The 24,318-nt window shown below is 36.4% G+C and overlaps 1 protein-coding gene across 6 annotated transcripts in view; it reads left to right on the top strand.

Moving 5' to 3' along the window:
• hyd (E3 ubiquitin-protein ligase hyd) overlaps positions 1–24,318 on the top strand; it is a 50,051-nt gene that overhangs the window by 3,697 nt on the left and 22,036 nt on the right. For 4 of the 6 annotated variants that reach the window (XM_022078652.2, XM_022078651.2, XM_022078648.2 and 1 more), the window contains exons 4-27: positions 218–426; positions 1,019–1,188; positions 1,798–1,994; positions 2,749–3,017; positions 3,603–3,754; positions 5,465–5,800; positions 6,941–7,051; positions 7,874–8,016; positions 8,327–8,438; positions 8,656–8,810; positions 9,681–9,975; positions 10,425–10,550; positions 10,907–11,032; positions 11,602–11,766; positions 13,317–13,455; positions 13,822–14,155; positions 14,664–14,902; positions 15,687–15,814; positions 17,329–17,433; positions 19,021–19,145; positions 19,817–19,983; positions 20,594–20,771; positions 21,328–21,526; positions 21,651–21,938. In XM_022078652.2, coding sequence (XP_021934344.1) covers positions 218–426; positions 1,019–1,188; positions 1,798–1,994; positions 2,749–3,017; positions 3,603–3,754; positions 5,465–5,800; positions 6,941–7,051; positions 7,874–8,016; positions 8,327–8,438; positions 8,656–8,810; positions 9,681–9,975; positions 10,425–10,550; positions 10,907–11,032; positions 11,602–11,766; positions 13,317–13,455; positions 13,822–14,155; positions 14,664–14,902; positions 15,687–15,814; positions 17,329–17,433; positions 19,021–19,145; positions 19,817–19,983; positions 20,594–20,771; positions 21,328–21,526; positions 21,651–21,938 — 4,468 coding nt within the window. The remainder of the gene's footprint in view (positions 1–217; positions 427–1,018; positions 1,189–1,797; positions 1,995–2,748; positions 3,018–3,602; positions 3,755–5,464; positions 5,801–6,940; positions 7,052–7,873; positions 8,017–8,326; positions 8,439–8,655; positions 8,811–9,680; positions 9,976–10,424; positions 10,551–10,906; positions 11,033–11,601; positions 11,767–13,316; positions 13,456–13,821; positions 14,156–14,663; positions 14,903–15,686; positions 15,815–17,328; positions 17,434–19,020; positions 19,146–19,816; positions 19,984–20,593; positions 20,772–21,327; positions 21,527–21,650; positions 21,939–24,318) is intronic. The other 2 variants (XM_087348684.1, XM_022078650.2) reach the window with 1 other exon arrangement.

The following is a 24,318-nucleotide window of genomic DNA, read 5'->3' as shown; positions in this document are numbered from 1 at the left end:
GGAAAGTTAACAGAGATTTAGAATTTAGAAAATATTCAAAATACGTATATCCCAGTTTCTGCTGCTGCTTTTTGTTGTTATTATTATGACAAGTTTAAAATTGTCCTATAATGAGCATGTAGTATGAATGAAGAAGTCTGTGATGGTTCTGGGGCCATTCAAATAAATTATGTGTAGATTTTCTAAGAGTGAAAGTAACTCTAATTAATTTCTTTAGCGTACCAACCTAGATGTTAATCTGGCAGTAAACAACCTTTTGAGCCGTGATGATGAAGAAGGAGATGATGCAGATGATGCACCAGATTCCTATGTTCCAGAAGATCTGATATCACTATTAGATGGTGGTTTCCATTCTGAACATTCCGTTATCATTGATGCTGATGCAATGTTTTCTGAGGACATGTTTGGGTATTCAGCCATGAGAAGGTAAATGCTGAGAACGGTGGGAGTAAACTTTACAGGTTAACCTTTATCATATGAGAATTGCAAATTGAAACCCCCATGCTGTGGGACTGCCAGCCAGGCTTCAGTGCTGGAGATTATGTTTTAGCAATACTCTAGTGCATCACATGGTCATTTGGACCACATGTAAGCCATGCAGCATATATATGCCTGAAAACATTACTACATGTTTAAAAAATCCTTGACATGCTACTCACATAAAATTTACCCATTTTTATTCTTCTGTTAATATTTATGGGTGTAAAACTCTTGATGTAATGTGTTGTGTTATGGCATCAACTTCCTGTTTTATTCATTATCATATAAAATCTTACCAGGATTACATGAAAGAAATTGTATATTTCAAGCTTGAAATTGGTGTGTCATCACATTCGCAGCTAGTCCTTACATATTAAGCATATTGCTTGTATTGTGATTGGACATCTGTATTTAAATATGAACAGATAGAAGTGATTGAATAAAATACTGTCATGTTGGATTCTTCTTCAACTGCTTTTTAATTATTATGATACATTCAGAAGATAGACACGTTAATATCTGATTCTGCTTTCTTCAGTCGTGGAAGTACCAGTAGTCGCCGTCTTACAGCTGACAGAGACCGTGAATCAGACAGGGATCGGGACAGAGATCGAGATAGCTTTTCCCGATGGAGAGATCGCCAATACTTCGGGCCACGACGTTGGCTTGAATCTGCTCTACGTGATTCCACGTGGGATAAAGATCCGGGTAAATTATGTTTGCAGATGAATCATTTTGGCTGAGCTATGTTGGATGGGCTGTATACTTAATACATGCTGGTATATATGTGTATCTTGTCAGTAGCAGAGCATAAATTCATATGCTAGTGGGACAGTGGCAGTGCCAGTAGAATACATAAAGCATTGCCTGTTACATAAGAGCACACACAGGAAAAATGTAAAATGCATATAAAATTTTACCCTGAATACCTGAAGGGACATGAGCTGTTGCAGGACATAGGCATAGATATGAAGATATCATTGAAGTTTATCTGTGGGTCTTGAGGAAAGAAGCATGTGTGGGGGTGTGTTCTGGATTTGTCTGACACAAAATAGGATCCAGTAGAAGTAATTGGCTATTTGAGTACCTGTTTGCCTAAGAAAGATTTTACTTCATGGATTAAGGAGGCATAATGTTTGGGTGTCACCCATATTTATTTGCTAACACTTGACAAATTAAGGTAACAGGCTGAATATTTTGTTAACTCAAAAAATTCATGTCTTTATGTAATTTATCTGCATAATTTTATGACAGTCTGGATGTATGTAGTCAATCTGTGTTAAAAATGCTAATTGATGGATGTTTTTCACTGTACAGAAAACAAAAAGAAGGAATTTGCAGCCCAAAGCCCGCTTTGGATGTCAGATGAACTGGAGTTTTGGCCAGAGAGAGGAGAGCCATTGCCACAGTTCAGTTTACTGGCAGCACTGTACAGTGAACTGATAGCAGTGACAGTCAGTGGTCAGCTGTACCAATGGAAATGGAATGAAGCTGAGCCATACAGACACTCAGAGGTATGCAGACATGGCCATTTTGAAGCCAAGGATCACAGACAAAATTTATCATATAGAAGCATTACATAGTATACAATACTGGTATAATGAGAATTTATAAGATTTGGGAAAAATGCTTGTTCTAGCAGGTACTCGTAATATATGAAACTGATTCAAGTATATAATTCTTGTGGATACTCATGAAAATGATTGAAATATGTAAACTTCATGGCTGTCTTCTAACTACTAATTGTGTATATCACAGTACAGTGTTAAGTTAAAAGGTTTATGCCATTAGGGAAATTTGTTTCCTTTTGTAATAAATAATAATTCAGCATTCGTCATCTCTAGCATTATTTGAACTGAGAAAACATATGTACACGTTTCATCTCTTGTTCATACTTGCATCTGACTACTTATTAGAGCTGTGGATCTGTACTTTACAAGCATAAGTCCTACCCACAGTTTGTAAACCTGCAGGTTGTACCTATATTTTGCCTGTAGTTCATGGTGTGTGCCCGATTTTATTTTGTCTCTGTTCTTCAAGATTATGAACAATGTCAAAGAAGTCAGTCATGCCATGTTCCTGTTTATCTTTGTTGAAGAGTGTGTTTGTTGTTTGTCTTATTCTGTTGTTAAGGAAGCAATAAGAAATATAGAACCTCTCTTTAATTCTGAAAATAACTTGGAGGGATATTTAAAATTTTATTCCCTGAAAATATAGATAATTTAAATGTGGAATTTTTAGTGTGATATGATGTATTCTTTCTTGCAGAATGTCAATATTCATCATCCTAAAACAGTGGCATTGGGTCTACTGTCAGAGCGAATAGTTCAGATATCAGCAACAGTTATCCGTTGCTCTGTTGCAACAGAAAGTGGCAAGGTAGCCACTTGGTTGGATGAACTTCTAAATCATGCAGCTGTTAAGTTAGAACACCCAGCCCAGAGCTTCACAGAGTTCACTGTTGATCACATTGTCTCACTTCATACATGTACTCTTTATACTGTAGCTAGGCTGGAAAGTGGAGCTTTATACTGGTGGTGAGTGTGTAATATAAGAGTGAGGCAGTTCTGATAGACTTCGATAATAACCACATAACCCCATAAATTTAATTTTTTATCAAGTCTGAGGAAGTTTCTGGCATTGACATGTTGTAATCTGTAAAATTGTTTTCTTGAACTTTTTTCCATCATCAAAATTATAGAATAATAAAATCATATCATTTTGGAAGCTGGATTCTCCTTTCATCTTGAGGCAAAAATGGGGACATGGAAACTAAACAGTCTATGCTACTGACAAGTAAATCACAGATAAATTTATATAACATGGTACACCATAATATTATATATATTGTACTCATGTAATTGTGCATGATTCAAGAACACTTTTTTAATTATTGCATTCTCACATGCTGTGCAGTGCTATAAAATAAAATTTGCAAATTGGAAAAAATAGAGTACAAATACATAAGTGTATCAAAAGAATCATGATGGCACTAATTTAATGTAGTAACAAGACAATTTATTTTGTAATTTCTGGTAATATCACTAAAAACAACATACTGAAGGTAACTTACTGGTATTTCTAATCTCTTTTAGAAAAAGTAAATTACATTGCTGTTTCAGGGGTGTTCTGCCATTTGGTCAGCGCAAGCGGTTGTGGGAAAAGCATCGTGCAAAGTCTCGTAAACACCGACCTTCTACTGTGACAGCTGACATTGTGTGTGGAAGTCAAGTGTGCATGAAGAATAGTCCCATGTACCAACCAGGGGCCGTTGGTAAGTACTGTTACTTGCTGGGTTATTAAGTGATAATGGAGTTAAAGTTTAAAAAAATGTTTTACCCTAATCTACCGACATTTGATGGTAAACACGTTTATCCTGTTCATGTATGTCACTTTGTGTTGATATTTACATTTGGTATAATGGAAGTAAATTTCAGAATATTCTGTACCTGCTGTATTACCAAACTTTATCCTTATTTCAGTAAATTTCACCTACATATCAGTTGTTTCTTACAAATGAGATTTCACCATGTTTTATGATCATGATTTTATTTCATTTTATTTGGTTGAGGTTGAACAACAATTTAACCAGCTCTCCAAGTGAGTACTTGTAATTACAGTAAGAAGTAGGGGCATATTTGATCTAACTTTTATTAATACATCCATACATCATCATTACATTTCATTGATCCTTAAGTTAGTCAGATGGCAATAGGCACTAGAATAAGTCATAATAATACATATTACAAGTATAATTTATACTGTTGTAAAGATTTCACCTCTTACAGACAAAGGGTTCACATAAAGCAGTGATGTGTTACAAATACATCCACCGTGTAGGATTTGAGGTTATCACAGCGTAAGTCTGAAGATTGCTGTCTTCTGGGTTGTTGCGCCGTGTAGTCTGGCGATGATGATGAATTCATCGCCCTGATGACCTCTGAAACATTGGTGGAAATCTACCAGACTACACGGCACAATAACCCAGAAGACAGCAATCTTCAAATACATCCACCCATTACATACAGTAGGTATACTGCTCATTTGTGTTGTATGAAGACAAGAAAACCTTAATAAACATTATGGCTTCTTGTAAACATTAGAAACTTAAAAACAGGGTAAAAGGAGTGTGTGTAATTAAGTGTAAGTACCATTCTGAAGAACTACACTGTGATGTTGATTTAGTGCTATTAATAACAAGGAAACTGCTGTTGGTGTAAGTTATTTTCTGGTTGCTTCTCTGAAGAGTGTGTACAGATGTGTGTAAAATGCATCTATCACTAAAAGTCAGAAGTCTGGGTAAGAACTTTACTAGAATTTTATAAGTATGTCTGTGCATGCACATGTGCACATATGGACACACACTATAATAATAATTCTGGGGTGACTGGAAAAGACCTGAAATTTCATTGACATCCTGAAGGACATATTTCAACAGAACATCTATCACAGACAAGCTTTGGAACTGTAACTATCAGCTTGTAATTAGTTTGAAATTGTATTCAACTTGTTGCTGGTGCAGATGACAATGTAATCTGTAGATAGAAAACTGCATTTACAAAAAATTGAAGCTTTATCGTTGCTTGTATGGCAGCATAAAATCCATTATGACAATGCTGCCATGAGAGTTTAAGTATTTGTTTCATTGTTTCAAAAAGCTGGAAATGTAATTGGCTGTTTTTAAACACATTAATAAAGATACAACTATATGAAGTTCTTAATTTGGTGCCATGTGATGAAGACATACAGGAGTGGAGATGTATGCATTCTTAACTGCAGTGTTAGATAGAAGTGGTTAACTTCACAATATGGCCTTTTTACTTACATTCAAGAAGAAAACTTACAATACCGATCGGATAGGAGGCTGGGTTGACCCTATCTAGATTTGGTGGCAAAGAAAAAATGGTGACTTCACTGTAGAGATTGGAATATTACTGTCAGTGTGGGAGACTTCATTTATTCTGCCACTTTTTCATATTTTCAGGCTTCACAATATCAGGTGGTGTTCCTAAGGTTGGCCAGTTGCTGAATGCTGCTTGGAATTTAACGGACTTGTGTCGCTTCAAACTAATAACAGCTGCACCGCCAACACCACATCTCAGTGCTTCATCCACACCTGAGCATCGTCGTGGAGCAGACAGCAGCAGTGGTAATAACAGTGGATCTGGAGTAACTGCAGCAAGCAGCCTTCCAGCACCTGGCAGCAGTGGAAACAAAAATACCCTGCATAAAGAGACTGCTGATAGACTGGACATGCCCCCTCCTCCTTCTCCTGCATCCAGTACCTGCAGTGACACAGGCAGTATTACAACTAGCCACAGTATGTACACACATATAATTAGGACCATAGGAACCATGTTCAGTGCATATGTTCACTTATGTGCATTACACCTTTTATGCATTTCAGTTTCTGCAGTGTTTTTTCTCCCTACTTTCCTCATTTTGTTTGAACAATTGTGCTTGTAGTATCATTGCATTGAAGGGATGGGAAGTGTGGCAGTCATGTTTGAAATGTTTATATGCTCCTAGCTGAAACAGTGTAAGAATGTCATATCATTGTTTGCCATTCCACCTTTTCAGTTTTATTCTGTGCCACAATAATATAAATATCAGTTTGCCAAGCAACACTAGTGACCTTCAGTATAAGAGGGTAAGTCAGGAATTGAAGGCAGGCAGTTTTAATGAAAACAGATGCAGAATAGCCCTGTAAAAATGTATATTTATTTTTCTGCTTTGTGGCAATAACTGATGAATCAGTGTGTCTGGACTTACAGAATTTGTCAGGTGTGTCAAATGTATTTAAATTTTTGTGTCAAATTTCTTTTATGTTAAAAATTACAAACCTGGCAAAGATATGAAACTTGAAATCCTTACCCCTGTCTTACAGGTGGAATTATTCAAAGCACTGTAGTCATCATATATTCTTCATAATATATCTTGCTTTTTTGTTTTCCCTCCCCATTTCTGACAGGAATGAGGAGAGGTCATAAAAGTTTTCATCTGCTCTGAATTGTGTGGTTTGTAAGAGGGATTTATGGCCCCTGGAAAATAGTCAACTGCACAAACATTTGTTTGGTCTTCCATCTGTATATTATAGATAGTTACGGTGGCATACAGTTGCACATATCCTGAAAAATGAGCTTAACGTAACATACATCTTTTTGATTATCCCCTGCTCAGTTGGAAGGTGCAGTGTGATTTGATGGTAAGCATAGGATAGGCTGTGTTTGCATAATTTTCCTGTGTGCTAATGGTTATGCATTTCCTATTAACTGCTTTTGAAAGGAGTTTTCTGTGACATAGCTGAGTGCATTTAGTTGAGAAAGTTATTGATAATGCTAAGATTGTCAGCTCACATACCTTTCACAAGTACATTCACTTTTACTAATTATTGGAAATCTTGTATTCAAGTAACAAATTTTCTGTTTCATTTGTTTCACTATTTTTTATGCATATACAGAAAGACAGAAGCGCCCAGCACCTAAGGGAGAAGATACGGAGAAGAAGGACGAAGAGGAGTGGCAGCTGAAGGATGTAGTGTTTGTGGAGGATGTGAAGAGTGTGCCAGTTGGTACGTCTTACAGCTAATATAGGTTTATTGAACTGTTGAACTAACTGCATAGCTCATAATCGCTCAGATGGTCAAGAAATTATCTATTTTTTATGGAACCCCAAGACTCATTACCATGTTTACAAGAGCCTTTGTATTTTGGAAAAGTTGGAATTTCTTTATTGAAGAATATAATGTGCATGACACATTTACAAATGTCATCATATACTATTAATTTGTTATAATGTGATTTCTTGTGGGGTTGAAACATTCATACTACTAATTTTACTTTCCCACAATCCTGGTAAATATTTTGTGCTGTTCTTGCCCCTTACCTTTACTGCCTTTTCACAGTTTTTGAAAATATTAACAAAGTATATTGCAGTAGGTGTTTAGCTGTTGACACTGATTTCTTACCCTGAGTGGAGAACGGAAGTGAGTGTTTAAGAACAATTTGCTGATGAGATTATTTGGACCAAGAGCGATGAAGTAATATTGAAGAGTTTCTTAATCTTTCATATGGTATTATCAGGGTAATTAAGTTTTATGTAAACCCATTTTACATCTCACTGATTAAAAAAATATACTAGTTAAAGTAAGGCCTCCAAGAAATTTTGTATAGAAATTATTCTTGGAAAGGATGGGGCACCCTGGAGAAGCAAGTTTTTGAAGTGAAAAGTTGATTCATCTGGCTCAAGAAAAGTACTCTGATGGGCTTTTGTAAATAAAAATTATTCTCTGGGCTCCACAGCAATAAGGAATTTCATAAACAGCTGAATAACTATCATGCCTGTACATCAGAATGCAGTCTTCAAGCATATATATAGGTGCTCTTTTTTGCAGGTCGAGTATTGAAAGTTGATGGGGCTCATGTAGCAGTTCGTTTTCCATGCACCAAGGATTCAAAGGAAATTAAAGATCTTACAGCTGATGATACTGTTAACCTTCTACAAGATTGCAGGCTCATGAGAAAGGATGAGCTCCAGGTCAGTGATTATGTTTGTCAGGCATCTATCATAGAAGCTGTCTTCCATAACAAACAGCCAATGGAAATTGAACGGTCTTTATTTGAGTAGCACTCGGTGGAAGCTCCTAATATGTACCCCAGCAAACACAAACTGATTTCTTGAAAACCTATTGAAGCCTGACCTTCATGCCAAATGAACATTTTAAAATCTCTAGATCCAAGATTATGGACAAAAAGCTATATGTCGAAAGCTATCATAAAAATTAAACTTTGCTGCAGGTTAGGTCAGGTATTGACATTATTAATCTTCCCATGTATTGTGTTAATAGGTGATTAAATCTGGAACTACTTCCCGTGCCCCAGATTGCTTTCAGCGCATCCCACGCAGAGTAAATATAGCTGAAGGAGGCCAGATCCTCACAATCACAGTTGATGGACAGGGTTAGTAAAATACAAAATACTGTAATATGTCTGTTGAAGGTAGTCTGTAAATTATTTACCTCTTTGGTATGCCTTGTCCCAACATATTTAGTCTGCATGGCATGTGGTATACTCACAGTATTAGTAGTGTTGATTTGTGTACTGTTGAGTTACTTCGGCTCCAAACTCTCTGTTGTTTGCTTCTTTTGACATTTGGTGTACATGTATTGCATTGCAGGTATTCATGCAATAGTGAAAACAGGTATGAAATTGAGCTACATTATCTACAATCTGAGCAGTGGCAGAGCAGAACAAGACAGCCCATTCCCATCAGATACAGGTTCATTCCTGGGACTGGAACCACAAAACATCAATCTTACAAGTGCAGGAGAGGTATGTGTGATCTAAAGTAATGTGCGTAAAATGGAGGATGTGGTTAGAGCTTGTAATAATAGGTACACGAGAATAATGTTGTTGCAGCCAAAGATGTGCAAGGATATAACAAATTGAAGGGGAATAGATTATGGCTTGGCAAACATTGCAGTGCAGCCAGAAGCAGTGAAAGTGCTTAGACTGTGACGTTCCAGTTACGTAAACATTTCCACCTTAAATCTGTTTAGTAATTAAACTGGCTCGGGAATCACCTCCCAGTCACTTCCTTAAGAAAGCTAGCGAGAATGAGTGTTGGTATTAATATAAAGTGTCCATTATTGTTGTCCAGTCTTAACAAAAATTGGAATGTGCTTACACATTTTAGTAAAACTCCCAAATATCAAGTTTAATTAAAATTACTTCAGCTGTTCTTGAGTTGTTTCATGCAAGCAGATGGACAGACAGACATGACAAAGCTGGTTTTTTTTTTGTGACTTTAGTTGTGAACACATTTAAAAACAGTTATAGGTATGAACATCTAAAATTAGTTTTGTGGTTATTTCTGCTTACCCAGCAATAAGTACATCATATGCTGGTGAAGCAGAACTGATAGAATAACTGCTTTCATTTGCCTCCCAATAAATTTAAGTTTTGTTGATTTGCAACTTTACCTATGGATCAGTGATATAACATCTCGTTTGACAAGTGGGCACTACTGTATCTTTCCTGGAATGACAAATATTTAAGAAAAGTTATAGATAGACTTTATAGCTTTGTAAAATAAATGGAAGCCATTTATGTATAGTGTAAGATGTTAAGTTACAGCATGAAGTTAATAAAATGGAAATTATGGTGTAGCATTGCTTTTCTCATGTTTGGTTTCAATTCCAGACAAGTGAGAGTGTACTGATCCTGAGAGATGGTAACAGTACAATTTATCCACTTGCGAAGGATTGTGTGGACAGTATTCGGGATCCTCACTGGCTAGATCTCCCACCAGTGCGGTGTGTAGGAGCTGGAACTCATGCCCTTAGTGTTGCTACTGGTTCTAATCTGAAGAATCAAGTGGCTGTCATTGTCCTAGCCTTGGAATCCCAAGTTCTCATGCCTAGAATACTGCGATGTGACTTTGAAGGTGTTAAGCAAGTGTTGCTGAATCTCGAACAAGAAGCTAGTAAGTATAATGGTAAGTTTTTCATAGTTTTGGCATCTGTAGTCACTTCGGCTATTTCTGTATTGGTTTCATAATTTTACATTGAAAGATAGGCTTTGTACGTTATCTTATTGATTTGTTCATATCTGAGGTGAATTGAAAAGGTAATGGCAGTTTGCATGTAAAATCCTGGCAATTTGTCAGACAAATACTCTTGCAGACAATGCTGCATATATGCTCCTACATGCTAAGCCGTGTTTGGGCATTTCATGGGGTAGACATAATGTTCAGAAAAGATCAGTACGTTTTGGCTCTGATTTCAGATTGTGTGTTGTTGTGCAGTGTGATGTAATTTGATTTTTGTGGTCAAATGAGGTAAAGCTCTCCGATATTCACAGAAGCATTGTGCAAGATACTTTTGGCTGAGAATTAGAGTTATTGTTGAATTTTCTCTGTTCATCATTGAACATCCTTTCTTTCAGAATGCTGCAATGATGTAGGATCTGCACTGCAGGGTATATTGATGGAACGGTGTGATGGTAATCGTAATATTTTCCATGCATGTGTCACAATGTGTACACCAACATCAAACAAGGATGGAGATCAAGGTGTGTAGAGTTACATTGCTTATGTTCCTTGGAATATCTTAGATCACAGCATTGTGTCCTAGCTGAGAAGGCTTTAAATTTTTCAGAATTGTTAAAATATGAACTCTGAAATGATTTGTAATGTATGGTTAAGAAAAGAAGTTTAAATCATTATATGCATCGATTTCCACTTTTTTGTGTAACTTTTAGACGCTGTGCACAAACTGTTTCCCTTTTCAATTTTTAAAACTATAGTTTTATGTATGTACGTATATGTGTGTGTGTGTGTGTGTGTATATATATATATATATATATATATAGGTAAAAAACTTTGTGTATGTATATACTATGTGTGTATATCTGCTTCTGCCCACCAGAGGGAAGTAATAGCACTAACAACTCAGGACTTGAGTCTATCAACGTGATAACCAATGCTTTGGGTTCCCGCTCAGTGAGTCTGCGTGAGATGATGCGAAGAGCCACAGCTGCAGTTAGATCATCTGGTAAGAAAACTCTATTTTTTAAAACATTAATACTAGTGATGTGTGAACAGAGTTTTTTTTTAAAAAAAAAAAAAGTCGAGTAGAGTTCGAACTGAACAGTATTAAAGTTCTTGAGTTTCGATTCAAGTTCGAGTTTAAGTAAGAAATCACCTTTATTAGATATATTTTGTTAGACCGATACACTGAAGACACAACAGTCCTGCCTTATCAGTGGTCCCACCTCCAACTCCTGCATATATTCAACCAAAATACATGTAGAGTTAGAGATTGATGCTCACTATGCACTATCAATAACACGGTTAGCTGACAGTCGATGGTTGATTTATCAATTACGAAGAAAATTCATCCCAGGTGTGATATTGGAAATGACGAAATAAGAGTTGAAACTTTTTTCGAACATTTTTATTAGTTCAAGCCAGGCAGAGTTGTTTCTCTCTCTCTCTCTCTCTTGAAATTCAGAACAGTTTGCACATCACTAATTAATACCCTGTCATCAGCTATTCTCCATAAGAATGTAATAATTTGTCTTGTATGTTTGCTGTAAAATTTAAAACAAAAATTGTGTGCAGAACGTGATATGGCTGTGGATGGAGGAGCACATCAACCATTGGCAGATGAAGCCATTCCAACCTTGAGCTGGCCACCAGAGACATTTGACCCAACATCTGGTGATGAGGACAGTCTTATGGGTCTTGGGGCCTCAAATACGCCTAACACAAAACCCACAACCAGCAGTAAGTAAATGTGGTATTGGAAGACTGAAAATGTTTACCTTTATCTTCCTAGCGTTCCCGGCCTGGGAACGTAAGTTGTGTAGTCAGCCCTACGAACGTTCCCGGAGGGGACCTCAAAACTTGCAACATTGTAAGAAGACTTGGCTACGTCTTTTGGCCTATTTTAGGGGCTGCAAATATTGAATCACTTTCTCTAGGGTTTTTACAAGGTCAGCCTGAGCTGTCAACTTGGAAACTATAACCATAAACAGCAACAAACATTGTTATTGTCAAGTGAGTTTCGGCTTCGTTTTCAGGCCCCTAATCAAAGCTTCTCACATTCCTCGGCATGATGGGTGAGAATAATGTGTATCCACCGAAGTAGGGGAGACAAATTTTTCTGTGTGGTCATTAGTTCACAACCACTTCGAATGAGCTTCAAAAGAACAAAGTAAAGTTATTAAGGCCTATTTAGGCAATTAAGATATTAACTGCATTTTTAAAGAACTCTATCTATTCTCTGTTCTATTCGAATAAATATGGCTTTTATTTTGTCAATTTATCATGTTTACTTTAGATAATATTAAAGTTTTCCGTAGAGTGTGCACAAAATTTTAAAAACCTGCAAAGAAACTCCGTAGGGCTGCTACCACTATGCCATTTAAATCCCTGTCATTTAAAGGTTAATTAGAATTGTAGAAGAACTTTTTCAATTTGACTTGTAATGATTATGATTAACCTGCATGAAAGTACAAGCACTTGTCATCAAATTGGCAAGAAGATAAATCAGTCACGATCACAGTTTGTGTATGCTGTCTGGGTAACAGAAGACATTTAACCTCCATTGTGACTAGTCCTTTTTATGTAGGGCAATAGATCTGTCATTAGCACTTCCTGTTGTAAAGATCTGTATATCTTTTGCATAGTTTAAGATAAAAAAAGAATGTGTCTGTGCACAGGCTATCATCAAAATTTGGAGCGGCTGACTTTTTTTATAGTTTGTTTTTGCGAAGCACACGTGATAATGGAATGTCTGTATTTTAAATATGGCCATTTGAGTCATTATGTATCTCTTTCTGCCAATAGGATTATGTTTAAAAATATCCCCACCTTTTGAATTGCAGTTTTACATTACCATTTGCAAAGTACTGATATGGAATGTTAAGCATGGCATTCATTTCATTGATCCTGCAAAAGAGAATTCTCATTTGTTATAACTTTATCAGTCTTGAAGATTTCCGTCTTCTGGGTTGTTGCGCTGTGTAGTCTGGTTGATGTTAACACCAGAAGACGGAAATCTTCATACTCACCGCTATGAGAACCTCAAGTCTTTATCAGTCTTGTTCAGATAGCGTGTTTGTTGTTTATTCCAGGCTTGTGCTGGATATATCAAAATTGCTAGCTAGTATTTATCATTTTGTTGATTCTTAACTAAAACTAATTGGCAGTACTGCTTGTACTCTGATATTCAGATATTACATAACTTGGATTATTAGCCTCTTTTTAATTTTCTCTTGTTCACGTGAATAGTGAAATTCTTTTGTTAACAGTTGTTTTTGTTTTTCGGACAGGTTCAGGCTCTGGTGTGACATGTAGTAATTCATATGTTGTGGACCCAACAGAACGCAAGAACAATGCACTAATGGCACTGCAATTGTTGTGTGAGAGTTCTGCTTTAAGTTCACACCTAAAGGAAATGCTTGTTGCCAAGTGAGTTAGCAGTTATATGCATTTATAAACTTAGGAAAAAGTAATTTTGTTAAGCAAGGCTTATTTACAAATAATGTAATCACTCATTCACTTAGTACTCAGTATTTACATGTCACTGAACAGTAATTGTGTTTACTTTTTTACAAATTGGACTGTATACTTTGTAATCTGGTCACATTTCAGCCATATGTTTATCTGTTTTACATGTAAATGAAGATAATTTATTTGTAAGTCCTTTTAATTAACTTTATGTAAAGATATTTTTTTAAGAAATTTTAGATTATTGGTAAGTGGATCTTGTTAAATAACTACTATGTTTAATTGAATTTGTCACATGCTTGTGTGTGTGTGTTATTGTTCTTACAGAGATGCACAAGGGCTCACACCATTCATGTTGGCAGTAACCTCACGTGCATATGCGGCAGCTCTAACACTTCTCGATACAATCCAGCGTGTGGCAAACAAGGAAACGACTCCTCCTCCTAGTCCATTGGCAGTTCCATCATCATTACCTACAGCTGAGCCACAAACTGCTGGTGTTCCCTCAGTTTCTGAATCATCCCAGCAGCAACAGAAGGCTTGTGCAGTAGCTGCCATGGTGTACCCTATTGGTTCAAATCCAGATGATTCGCCACTTCATGTTGTTTGCTGTAATGATACATGCAGTTTTACGTGGACTGGAGCTGAACACATCAATCAGGTAAGTACTATAATTGTATTTGTCTTAAATTACACATAAATGGACATAAACATGTTATTTAGTGTAATTTATGTTTAATTTAAAGCCTGCTGTATATGAAAACTTATCTGGATTGTACGCATTGTGTTACAGTCATAATTTGAACTTACTACATGACAAACTTATTAATGTGTAACTCTTCATAATATGTGTCCTTCACTGATCATTATTCTGATGGTCATATCAAGGAATATCAGATGGGCAGGACATAGAGCATTTGTGGGATTAAGTGTGTGCAGAATAATTTTAGTTATAAAACCAGAAAGGACACTTGGATGATCTTGGTGTGTGCCAAAAACAGTGGCTTCTACACTGTCTGTTTATTGAAGATTATAGCTTGGTAATTTTCATTCTTTTCTTAATGGTTGGTACACTCCTAGCTTCTGTGTTTTTGTTAGACATGGAGTTGAATAATATATATATTTTTTACGTTGATGTTTCTCATTAAATTGAATCAATACATTTGCAGGATATCTTTGAATGTCGCACATGTGGTTTGACTGGTTCATTGTGTTGCTGCACGGAATGTGCCAGAGTGTGTCACAAGGGTCATGACTGCAAGTTGAAGCGTACTTCCCCCACAGCTTACTGTGACTGCTGGGAGAAGTGCAAATGCAAAGCCCTGATTATGGGTCAGCAAGCAGCGCGCTATAACTTGCTGTGTCGACTTGTCACTGAGACTGAACTTGTTTCTCAGCCAAACAGCAGGTAAGGGACTGCAGAATTTGACATTATAATATTGCCTGTCCTAATAACAAATTGATTTAATTTTGTATATGCTGCTTTGATATGTGTGTGCTCTAATTCAGTTCAGCAAAGCCTTTCTTGAGATCCTTATAATCTTTCAGATGGTCAAGAAATTCCCTGCCTTTTGTGGAAACCAAAGGTTCATTATTGTATTTGCAGTATCATAATATTTTATTGTTCTGCTAGGAAGAAACCCTTGTCTAGATTCTTGTTTAGAGAAGCATTGTGTTTTTAATTTATGATTTAGCCAGGCATCTACAATAAATTTTGTTTCATTCTACTTATCAGATTGTTTTCCAGTACTTGAAATTCTAATGAAAGTTAATTCACTTTGCTATTTTATGGTCAGCCCAACAATTTTATTTGCTTTTCATTGCTGGTAATGTTTTACAGTTATTTACAGTCCTGAAATGATTTATACTGCAAGCCGCCTCAGTTATTTACAGTCATTCAGTAAAACAGAATAAGCTGCATGCATTAGAAATGTAGTTATACAAATAGTCTAAAAATAAACATTTCTCAGCACAGGGCATTAGAAAAGCTTTTGAAAACATAACACTTAAAGGTACAATAGTACTTTCATTACTGTATTGTAATTAGAACTTACAGTAGGCAAATTGTTAATGCAAAGTGAGGTTTTTATGTTACAGCAGTAGACATTTTTATTTCATAATACCTGCACATTAATTATATTGTAAATGTGAGTCCCTCATTAACAGAGAAATTTTATTTATTCTCCTATCAGAGGTGAGAGCATTCTGCTCTTCCTGGTTCAGACTGTAGGACGCCAGTCAGTGGAGCAGCGCCAGTATCGAGCTGCAAGACCAAGAAGTGCATCTGCGTCCAGTAGGAAAACACCATCATCAGACCTTGGTATGTACTTGCTTGTGGTATGATGATGGTGGTGGTGATTATAACGATGATGATAAGTGATAAATCTCATTGTAATTTAAATTTTTGTGGACCTTATGTGAACTTCCTACTAGTAGGATGAGTGTGAATGAAACCTGCAGTTAATTGCATGTTTGTTGAATGTACTATTCTTTTATTTTAAATTACAGATAAAATTTTACATAGCTTTTATATGTGGACTTGTGATTGTTAATGGAATTTGTGTGTTTATTACTTCAGAGGAAATAAAGTAGTCAGTAAAGTCTAGATCAAAACAACATACACATCACACATTCAGCCTAAATCGTGACTATATCTGTAGAGTGGGCACTTGGTATTTTGTGTGGGTGACAACCAGTAAACTATGAGAGACACGCAGGCTGAAAGGAGGCGACAGAGCTTAGGCCCAATTGTGCTATTGCTGACAAAAAAAATTTATTAGTTTTAAACTACTGCTCATGTTCATTAGGCCTAGATCACTTTTTGGAATGCAAGGTACAGTTTATGATCTTTATGCTCCCGTCCTCTTCCGCTTGCTCCATAGGTGATATAGTTTGCCTGCTTTAGTGCAGCTACTGCTGAAGGTAAGTTTGTATTTAAAAGTTTTCAACTTTGCACCATTCAATGGCAACATGGCCCACTGCCAAAACATCAGTGATGGTGCTACCTTTCAAATAAAGTAATTTTTTCTCTCATTGTTTGCAGTTTTGTTTATTCATCTGTGAAACATTTGCCTTTTCCCCCGCTATTATTGAATTATGTTTATGGATTTTCTGCCCCCAAAACAATAATGCTCATTTCCTAATAAAATAAGTTCCAGGGGATGTCAGTTTGGATGGTGATGTGTGATTTATATTGACATAAGTATGATAATTTTGTTTATAAAGAATGATGGGTGTAACAAAATACATGTCTAAAGTTCAATGAAAGGAAATGAAAGAAAAAATACCACACTGCACATTAACAGTAATGTGGACAAAAATTTTCCTGGTATTTATTCATTTTTCTTTATTTGTGAATATGAGATAACACAATTTTTTGTACTCTTGGTATTGTCTTGTAGTGATGTAAATATGCTATTCTGTGCCATAAATTGTGTGTGATAAAAACACACATTGGCCATACACATGGCATTTTAAGTCTTTCTTTATATTAGAATTTTGTGAGTATGTAGAGTAAATTCATTGCTCATTACTTGCTGAAAATAAGTTGTAAAACTAAGCTTACTATATTCATGTGGCTTGCCTTCCTTGGTTTTGTTACGTGTTGGACCACTGCAAAATAAAATTCCAACTTTCAGCATATTTAATTTCAACAAAGTCTTAAGTATTGGAAATTCAAGTCTTTGAATGTGACATGCACCCCACTTATCAAAGCAGCCATTCTGAGAAAAGATGTCTTTAGTATGTGAATATGGCTTGTAGTACCACTTTGATTAAAATTCTTCTGACCCAACCTACAACTTTGGATGTGTACCTACATCATTTGTTTTTCAGAGCCAGATGTACCAGATCATGATTTGGAGCCTCCCCGGTTCAGTAGAAGGGCATTGGAAAGACTTCTCAGTGACTGGTCAGCAGTGCGTGGGATGATTATGTCTGGTGAGTAGCTTACAGAATCAGAACTGCAAGATAAACAAAAGCTAATGTCTTTGCACTTGTTTGTTATTATTATTATTGTAATGGTGCCTCAAGTGGCCATTACTGCTCATACCAGGTGTTCTTACGTCACTGGTAGACATTTAATTTTACTCATCTGGCTGGAGCCATTTTGCAGTTACCACAGGCTGCAGAGCCTCTGAAGAGAAATTCTGTAGTTTAGACACTTAAATAGAAATTATACATCTGGACTGAACATACTTTATAGTTGTACTGAAAGACATCAAATAATTAAAATGGTTAAATAATTAAATAGAATATAATATTCTTTCATGGGTGTTTTCATTCGGTAAACAAAATTTAGAGTGGAGACCACCCAACTTATATGCAATTATACATATAGTAAAAGGATATGTATGTGTACTAGGGCCATCAAAAGCCCTCAATTTGCGCCGATTTTGAAACCAGCAATTCAAAAAGTGAAAAGAAAATTTTTTTTGCTATTATTTATAACGTTTTACAATGTATCTCGTACTGATTCTTATACTAAGTCGTAATTCTTACATTGCTGATTTTGAATAAAAATTATAAATACAGTTATTTCTGCAATTAAGTGTTTCATTAACACGAATTTGCTCCAATGAGATCGATGAATCGGTAAAAGCTGTTTGTGAAATGCAAACTTTCGCATATGCGAGTTTGCTCTTATGCAGTTTCATTCCTGGCGCTTTAAACTTTCAAAGGATTAATTTAATCTCTGCGGAGGTACCGGGGTTATTTTTACTACGCGATTTTCTATAGGTCGGCGTCTTACATGAATGCAACTATCGCATAACCGCAGAGATGACTGTACACATCAGTCACATGAAAGAATCGCAGGGACCAACGAATTGCCAATTGTAATTGTATAAAATATATTTTTTAAATTCCCTTTATTTTATTTGCGTTATTTTGGAGCTTTAAATGTAATGCCATTATATTACTCGTGAATGTTTGGGTGCTGAGAATGCATGTCATTGACTTCCCATTGATTTACAATATAAAAGAGTTTCAATATACGCCGGTTCGTCCAGGAACACATCCCCTGCGTAAATCGAGGGCTACCTGTATTTCCATGAAACTCCCCCATCCACCTTCTAATGCTTGATTACAATAATTTCTTTATTCTGTGTGTAGGAAAGTAAACTATGATAAATTTTGTTATTAATGACATACAGTAAAACCTCTGTTAACCGACCTTCAATTATCCGACTCCTGCATTAACTGACCGAATTTCAGCTTCATAATGTTTGCTCACACCTGCTTTCCATTAACAAGTCATCTTGCCTGTTTGTTTTTAATTCACTGTAATTAGAGTGAAAATAGTAATATGTTAGTGGATTAATTTGAAAGCTGTTTGAACTTTGCAAACTCTCAAGAACATGTTTCCATCTCAAATTCAGAATTCAAGTAGAATATGAGAATGGTATCACATGAGTATGAATTGTATGGAGGTTGTAGAGTGTAAAAAAATTCAACTATTCTTTTGCACAGTTTATGTTTCTGTTCTCAATTTTTGGATTTCTGGTATTTATTATTTTGTTTATATAGGTGTGAAAGAGGTGTTTTCAACTTCACAACCTGTTTATGAAGACCAAACTTATTTGCAGAGTCAGACTGGAACAACTTTATTAGACAAGTTTACATATTGCCTTTTGGTGAAGTGCAGTGCTGAGGTACATACTAATTTCTGTATCTGTATGCTGTTAGTATGGTGCAGTTTGTTACACAGTATTAAGTTAGCAATGCTCTTATTTATTTGTACTATTAGATATTTGTCTAAGACTGTGAAGGTACATGAGCTTCTGTATGGAATTTTGTAATTAATTATCTCATATCTTGTGTGATAATCTGTTAATAGCCATACAACTATCCATTTTGTGATCATTGACATCAAGCAGATGGAAAACTCTGATGAGCTAACTGTTATTTAGACCAAGCCCATTCATATTGTTTCATAAAGAATTTTCAATTAAAAGACTTAGTTTTGGTATAAGAGCAAGACAGGACACAATAAAATCATGCCTGTGTAGATTTAATTTGCCAGACAATATAGAATACAAACTGTAAAAATTTAGCAGAAATAATTGAAAACATACTCTTACCTTGTAAGAAACTCTTTTTTTTATTATTTAGAAAGAATGTTGAGTATGACATTGAATTTAAGTACTTATGAAAATTCAGCATGGATTTTAACTAAGGTACTGCTATGTTCCATGGCTTTTGACTTATACTGAAGATAGTGTAAGATTGTCATAATCTGAGTGGGTATCACGTATTGAGAACGAAGAAATAAGTAAACTGTAATGCTGTTGTTGATAATTGAATGTTTATATTTTTGTTTCAGATGTTAGATACTCTTTTAACTACACTTATCAGAGAGCTCCAAAATGAATCACCCCCTAGTCGTTTAGCAGATGCGAAGGTGGTAGCACGCCGGTTTGTACGTTCTGTAGCTCGTATATTTGTCATTTTCAGCATTGAGATGGCTCCAACAACCAGTAAAAGAAGGGGGTAAGTGTAACTTCAGAATTGAACTATGTTTTCATTGCATCCACTGAGTGTGACCTGATTAACTGTTAGCTGTTCTGGATTTGGAAAAATTATTCAGGTCTGTAATGCAAATTTTGATTGATTGAAAATTATTCAAATATTCACCTAGATTCAATGTTCTCCTTTGTGAATGTATGAACTGCCATATAAATCCATGTATCTGAATGTGAGATATACTCATACTACACTTGAAGTGGCAGTAATATGTCTACTAGGGTTTTTTTCTTCTTTATGAAAAATCAGTTTTGCTTTTGGTCTCGAATGTGGAGTTATTCTAGTTTTTACATTGGGTGTTGTGTAAATAACAGTTATTAACATATTGGACCACAGTGTTGTAGTAAACATAAAGCTTTGAGAACTTGACAAAATTTTATGTTCCCCCTTTGTTGTTGTTGTTGTTGTTGTTGTTGTTGTTGTTGTTGTTGTTGTTGTTGTTGTTGTTGGTTTTTTTTTTTTTTTTTTTTTTTTTTTTTTTTTTTTTTTTCCCCCTCCCCATTGAAGAACTTCTTATCAGGGAAACACTATAGCTGTTATCTTCAAATGTACTTTTGTGTGTTGCTTTGAACTCTAGTTTGAACAGCATGTCTCAGCCACTGGTGAAGTGCAAGAGAGTTTTCCAAGCATTGATCAAACTGGCAGTAGAGGAGTTGTGTGAAACAGCCGACTCACTTATAGCTCCTGTCCGGCTAGGGGTGGCTCGACCAACTGCTCCTTTCACTCTTGCCAGTTCCACAATTGATGTAATTAATGTGAGTAATACTCTCATTTTAAGCATGCTGCTGTAATAGTTGCTGTCTTTAGCCATGCATATTTCATTTTAGGACTTCACTTGAAAGAATGGCAAAAGTAATTACATTTAGCTGTTGCATAATCTTTCACCTCTTATACTACTTCTGAGCCACATGGCTCTCCCAGTGGGTTGCAGCCTGCTTCTCTTCCCAGCCATATCACTCACCTCTCACTCAACTTCTGTTGCCAGTTGTTATGAGAGCTTCCCTTTCCCTTCCACAGACATTCACCCTGAAGATGTCAATTGCAGTGGTTGCCAAGAAATTGGAACACCTTCAACGCATGACACAGCTCAACTGAAGAGCCAAAGTTGTGCATTAAACTCTGGCAACAAAAACTGAAGGACAAGAATTATGGAACCAATTACATGAATAAATACAGTGTCTTGCCCATTGCCTGATATAATTCAATATACTCATTTCAAGAGTTGGTTGATAGAGCAGGGGAGCATGGCACTCATAGCTAGTTATATCCTGATGCCTGAAACTGTCTTCTTTTCTATGTTATTCCATTTAGGGTTCTGAGGAGTTGTTTTCTGTAGAACCTCTGACTCCTCATGGTGGGTATCTGGCAGGAGGACGACCTCTAGTTGGCAACATGACTGGGTCATCTCGTGGTGCAGAGGTGTCTCGTCCTGGACTGGCAGCCAGTGTTGCTCGAGCCAGAGCAGCAGCAGCTGCAGTAATGATGCTAGATGATGCTGATGCAGTAGAAGGTGAACATGCAACTTTGCTTAGATATTCCTTTGTACAAAGATTCCAGCTTGTATTAATGTGTGTGCTGTTTGTCACTTGGCTTTATATCCTTTGTAACATAGATAATGGTTTGAATATGGGCAGGTTTGGTTGCTGAGGATGGAGATGGTGAAGGCAGTGAGCAAGAGGATAATGCAGATAGGAGTGGTGGTGTAGGCGTGGGAAATGGGGAAGCAATGGAAGCAGAAGTTGGAGATCTGGTAGGAGGAGTGGGGGGGCCAGGAGATGATGCCCAGGGAGATGGGGAATCAGATAATGAACTAGACCTTCTGGCAGAAACAGAATCAGACTCAGATGATAACCATAGCAACCAAGATGCAGCTTCAGCTCAGCGGAGTGTGCAGACTGGAGCTACTGCAGGATCTGACACAGGTAAAATAAAACAGAATTTCATTAGAAACTGATTCTTAATTTGGTAGGTTTTTACTGTATATGTTTGTGTAATTAGTGCTTTAAATGTAAGAGGCATGCAGATATTATGTGTGTTTTGTAAGTATATTCACAGGAAGCTTCTCCTAGATAAATGTGAGATAGAAAAAAGTAGGATACATTGATGATAAAAAGTATTAATATATTTAAAAATAAGTAATAAGGTCTTGAAATTTGAAACAGAATGGTTAAGAAAATAAGGCATAATTCACGTTTTATGTTCAGTGTGATCAGTGAGAATCAGAAATTAAAACTTTACTGATTTCTGTGGTTGCCAAAATTTCTTTCAGCTAAGCCTAAAAGCCAAAGGTTTACATTTGCAGAAGTAAACAAGTTTTTAGAGCTTTTATTATTTGTTGGCATGCAGAATGAAATATAGAAATAATAAGTACAGTATTTTTTAGGCATTTCTGCATGAATGGTCTTTTTATTTGGATCATCTTCCATTTCCACATTTATAGGTCAACTTTCACATAGGAGTGTCCTGCTACCTGTATCTGCCCATTATTGTGTTATGTCTACTCCCTAGTTTCCTTCTCTCAATTCCACATCTCTCATAACTTGGTCTAGCTAACATGTGCTACATGTGAATTCTGATACATATATTTATACAGTGAAACCTCTATCCATCGTTCCCGGAACTATCGTTTTCCCGGATGCATCGTCCGTTTTGTTCGGTCCCGAATACATCCCATATAAAATAATGTTACATTTTCCCGCTTCTATCGTTCCTCGAACTATCGTTTTATCGCATCGATCGTTCAAAAATCTTAGTCCCGGCCCACAATTTTCCCGCAATGATCGTTTCTGAGAATTTAAAATGCTGGGTTTAGAGATAAATTAATACCGAAAGACGCATAATGTTTTTGGAATACACAGTAGCGGTAACCTGTTATGTCGCCCAACCAGCACATTCTTTTGGAATGAGGGTCAGCGGTGCAGGGGTGATAGTTGGAGAGAATGGCGGCGCGCATTGTCAGAAATTTTACGATTTTAATTAGGGTGCACTCATATTTCGTTCCAGCGATGCCAGATGGCATGTGCAGTGTGAATTTCTTCACAAATGCTTTTATTACAAGTACAAAGGAAAGGCTGGCGGCACTTTTCATTCATCTGGTTCATCTCGTTTCCAGCGGTTCAGGGTCTTCTACAGCTACGTTGAGTTGAGTTCGGCAGTAATAGTATTTCCATTCTTCCTGTTATTGTCTGCAAAGGGGGTTGGAGCGGTGAGGAAGACGACAAATGCGAGCCCGAAGCTTTGCCGAGTTTTGCCGAAGCACACGCTGCATTGGCGAAAGTGAAGTCGTTCTTTTATGCGCTTAATATTAGTGAACGTGACAAAGAAAACATTTTGAACGTGGAAAGTGCTCTGTTTGGTCTAAAACGTAAAGTTTCAACAAACCAGTTGTCCATTAAAGACTTTTTTGGTAGAAAGAAGTAACTTTGAAAGAGAAACATTGTTTTTTTTAAATTTTTAATGCTTTCCCGCATCTATCGTTTTCCCGCATTCATCGTTTTTATTTCCCACCCCCGCCGAAAACGATGCATCGAGGTTTCACTGTATTTGGTATTTTAGCAACTTTGTATATTTTCTTGTGCTTAAGTCAAGCAAATCATGTCTGCATAAATGGGTGCAGGATTTTGTATTTATAGTAGATTCTGGTTACTTGGGCCATCAGTTAATCGGGTCAGCTGTTTATTTTGACAAGTCTTAAAGACCAATAACAAATCGAGAAAATAACTGCAATTTGCTTCGCTTATTTGGGACACCATGCTGTTTAATCGGGACAGTGAGTGCTACATGGCGCGCTTGTGATGTGTGGCATGGGCAAGTCAGTGAGTCATCGCTGATTCACACAGTAATGAACACGAGTGTTCAGGCAGTGTAGCGATTCTGCGTAATTATTTTTCTCTGATCTGTACCATTTGTTCCAGAATTCATTTACAGTATTTTTGTTGCTCAATAAAGGAGTTTGTCTTTTGTTTTAAACCTTTTGTAACTCTTTATGTGAAACTTCGCATAATTGGGGTTGCTGCTCAGTTGGGCCAAAGTGTTCTAATCCCAATGTGTCCCAATTAACCGGAATTCACTGTATAATAAAGTATCTAAAGTAGGCTTCTGAAATGCCATTTCATGTTGGTCTCTCCTCTGTTTTATTGTAGTAGAAAGTTGGATTCTTTAATTTCTAGTAAAGATTTCCATTATATTTTCACAGTACTCTGTGTAATAAGTTGTAAGAAGTACTTCACACATTGGTTGAGTGTGCATTGAATCCAGACACACAATACCATTTAAAGAAGCTTGAAAGTGGGTTTTTTTATC

This window comes from Zootermopsis nevadensis, unplaced genomic scaffold (genome assembly GCF_977971745.1).
Source record: "Zootermopsis nevadensis isolate Lab colony 2312 unplaced genomic scaffold, Znev_1.0 Znev_ptg000013l, whole genome shotgun sequence".
Lineage (NCBI taxonomy): Eukaryota > Metazoa > Arthropoda > Insecta > Blattodea > Termopsidae > Zootermopsis > Zootermopsis nevadensis.
The sequence above is the reverse complement of the archived record's forward strand: the minus strand, read 5'-3'. Positions and strand labels throughout refer to the sequence as shown.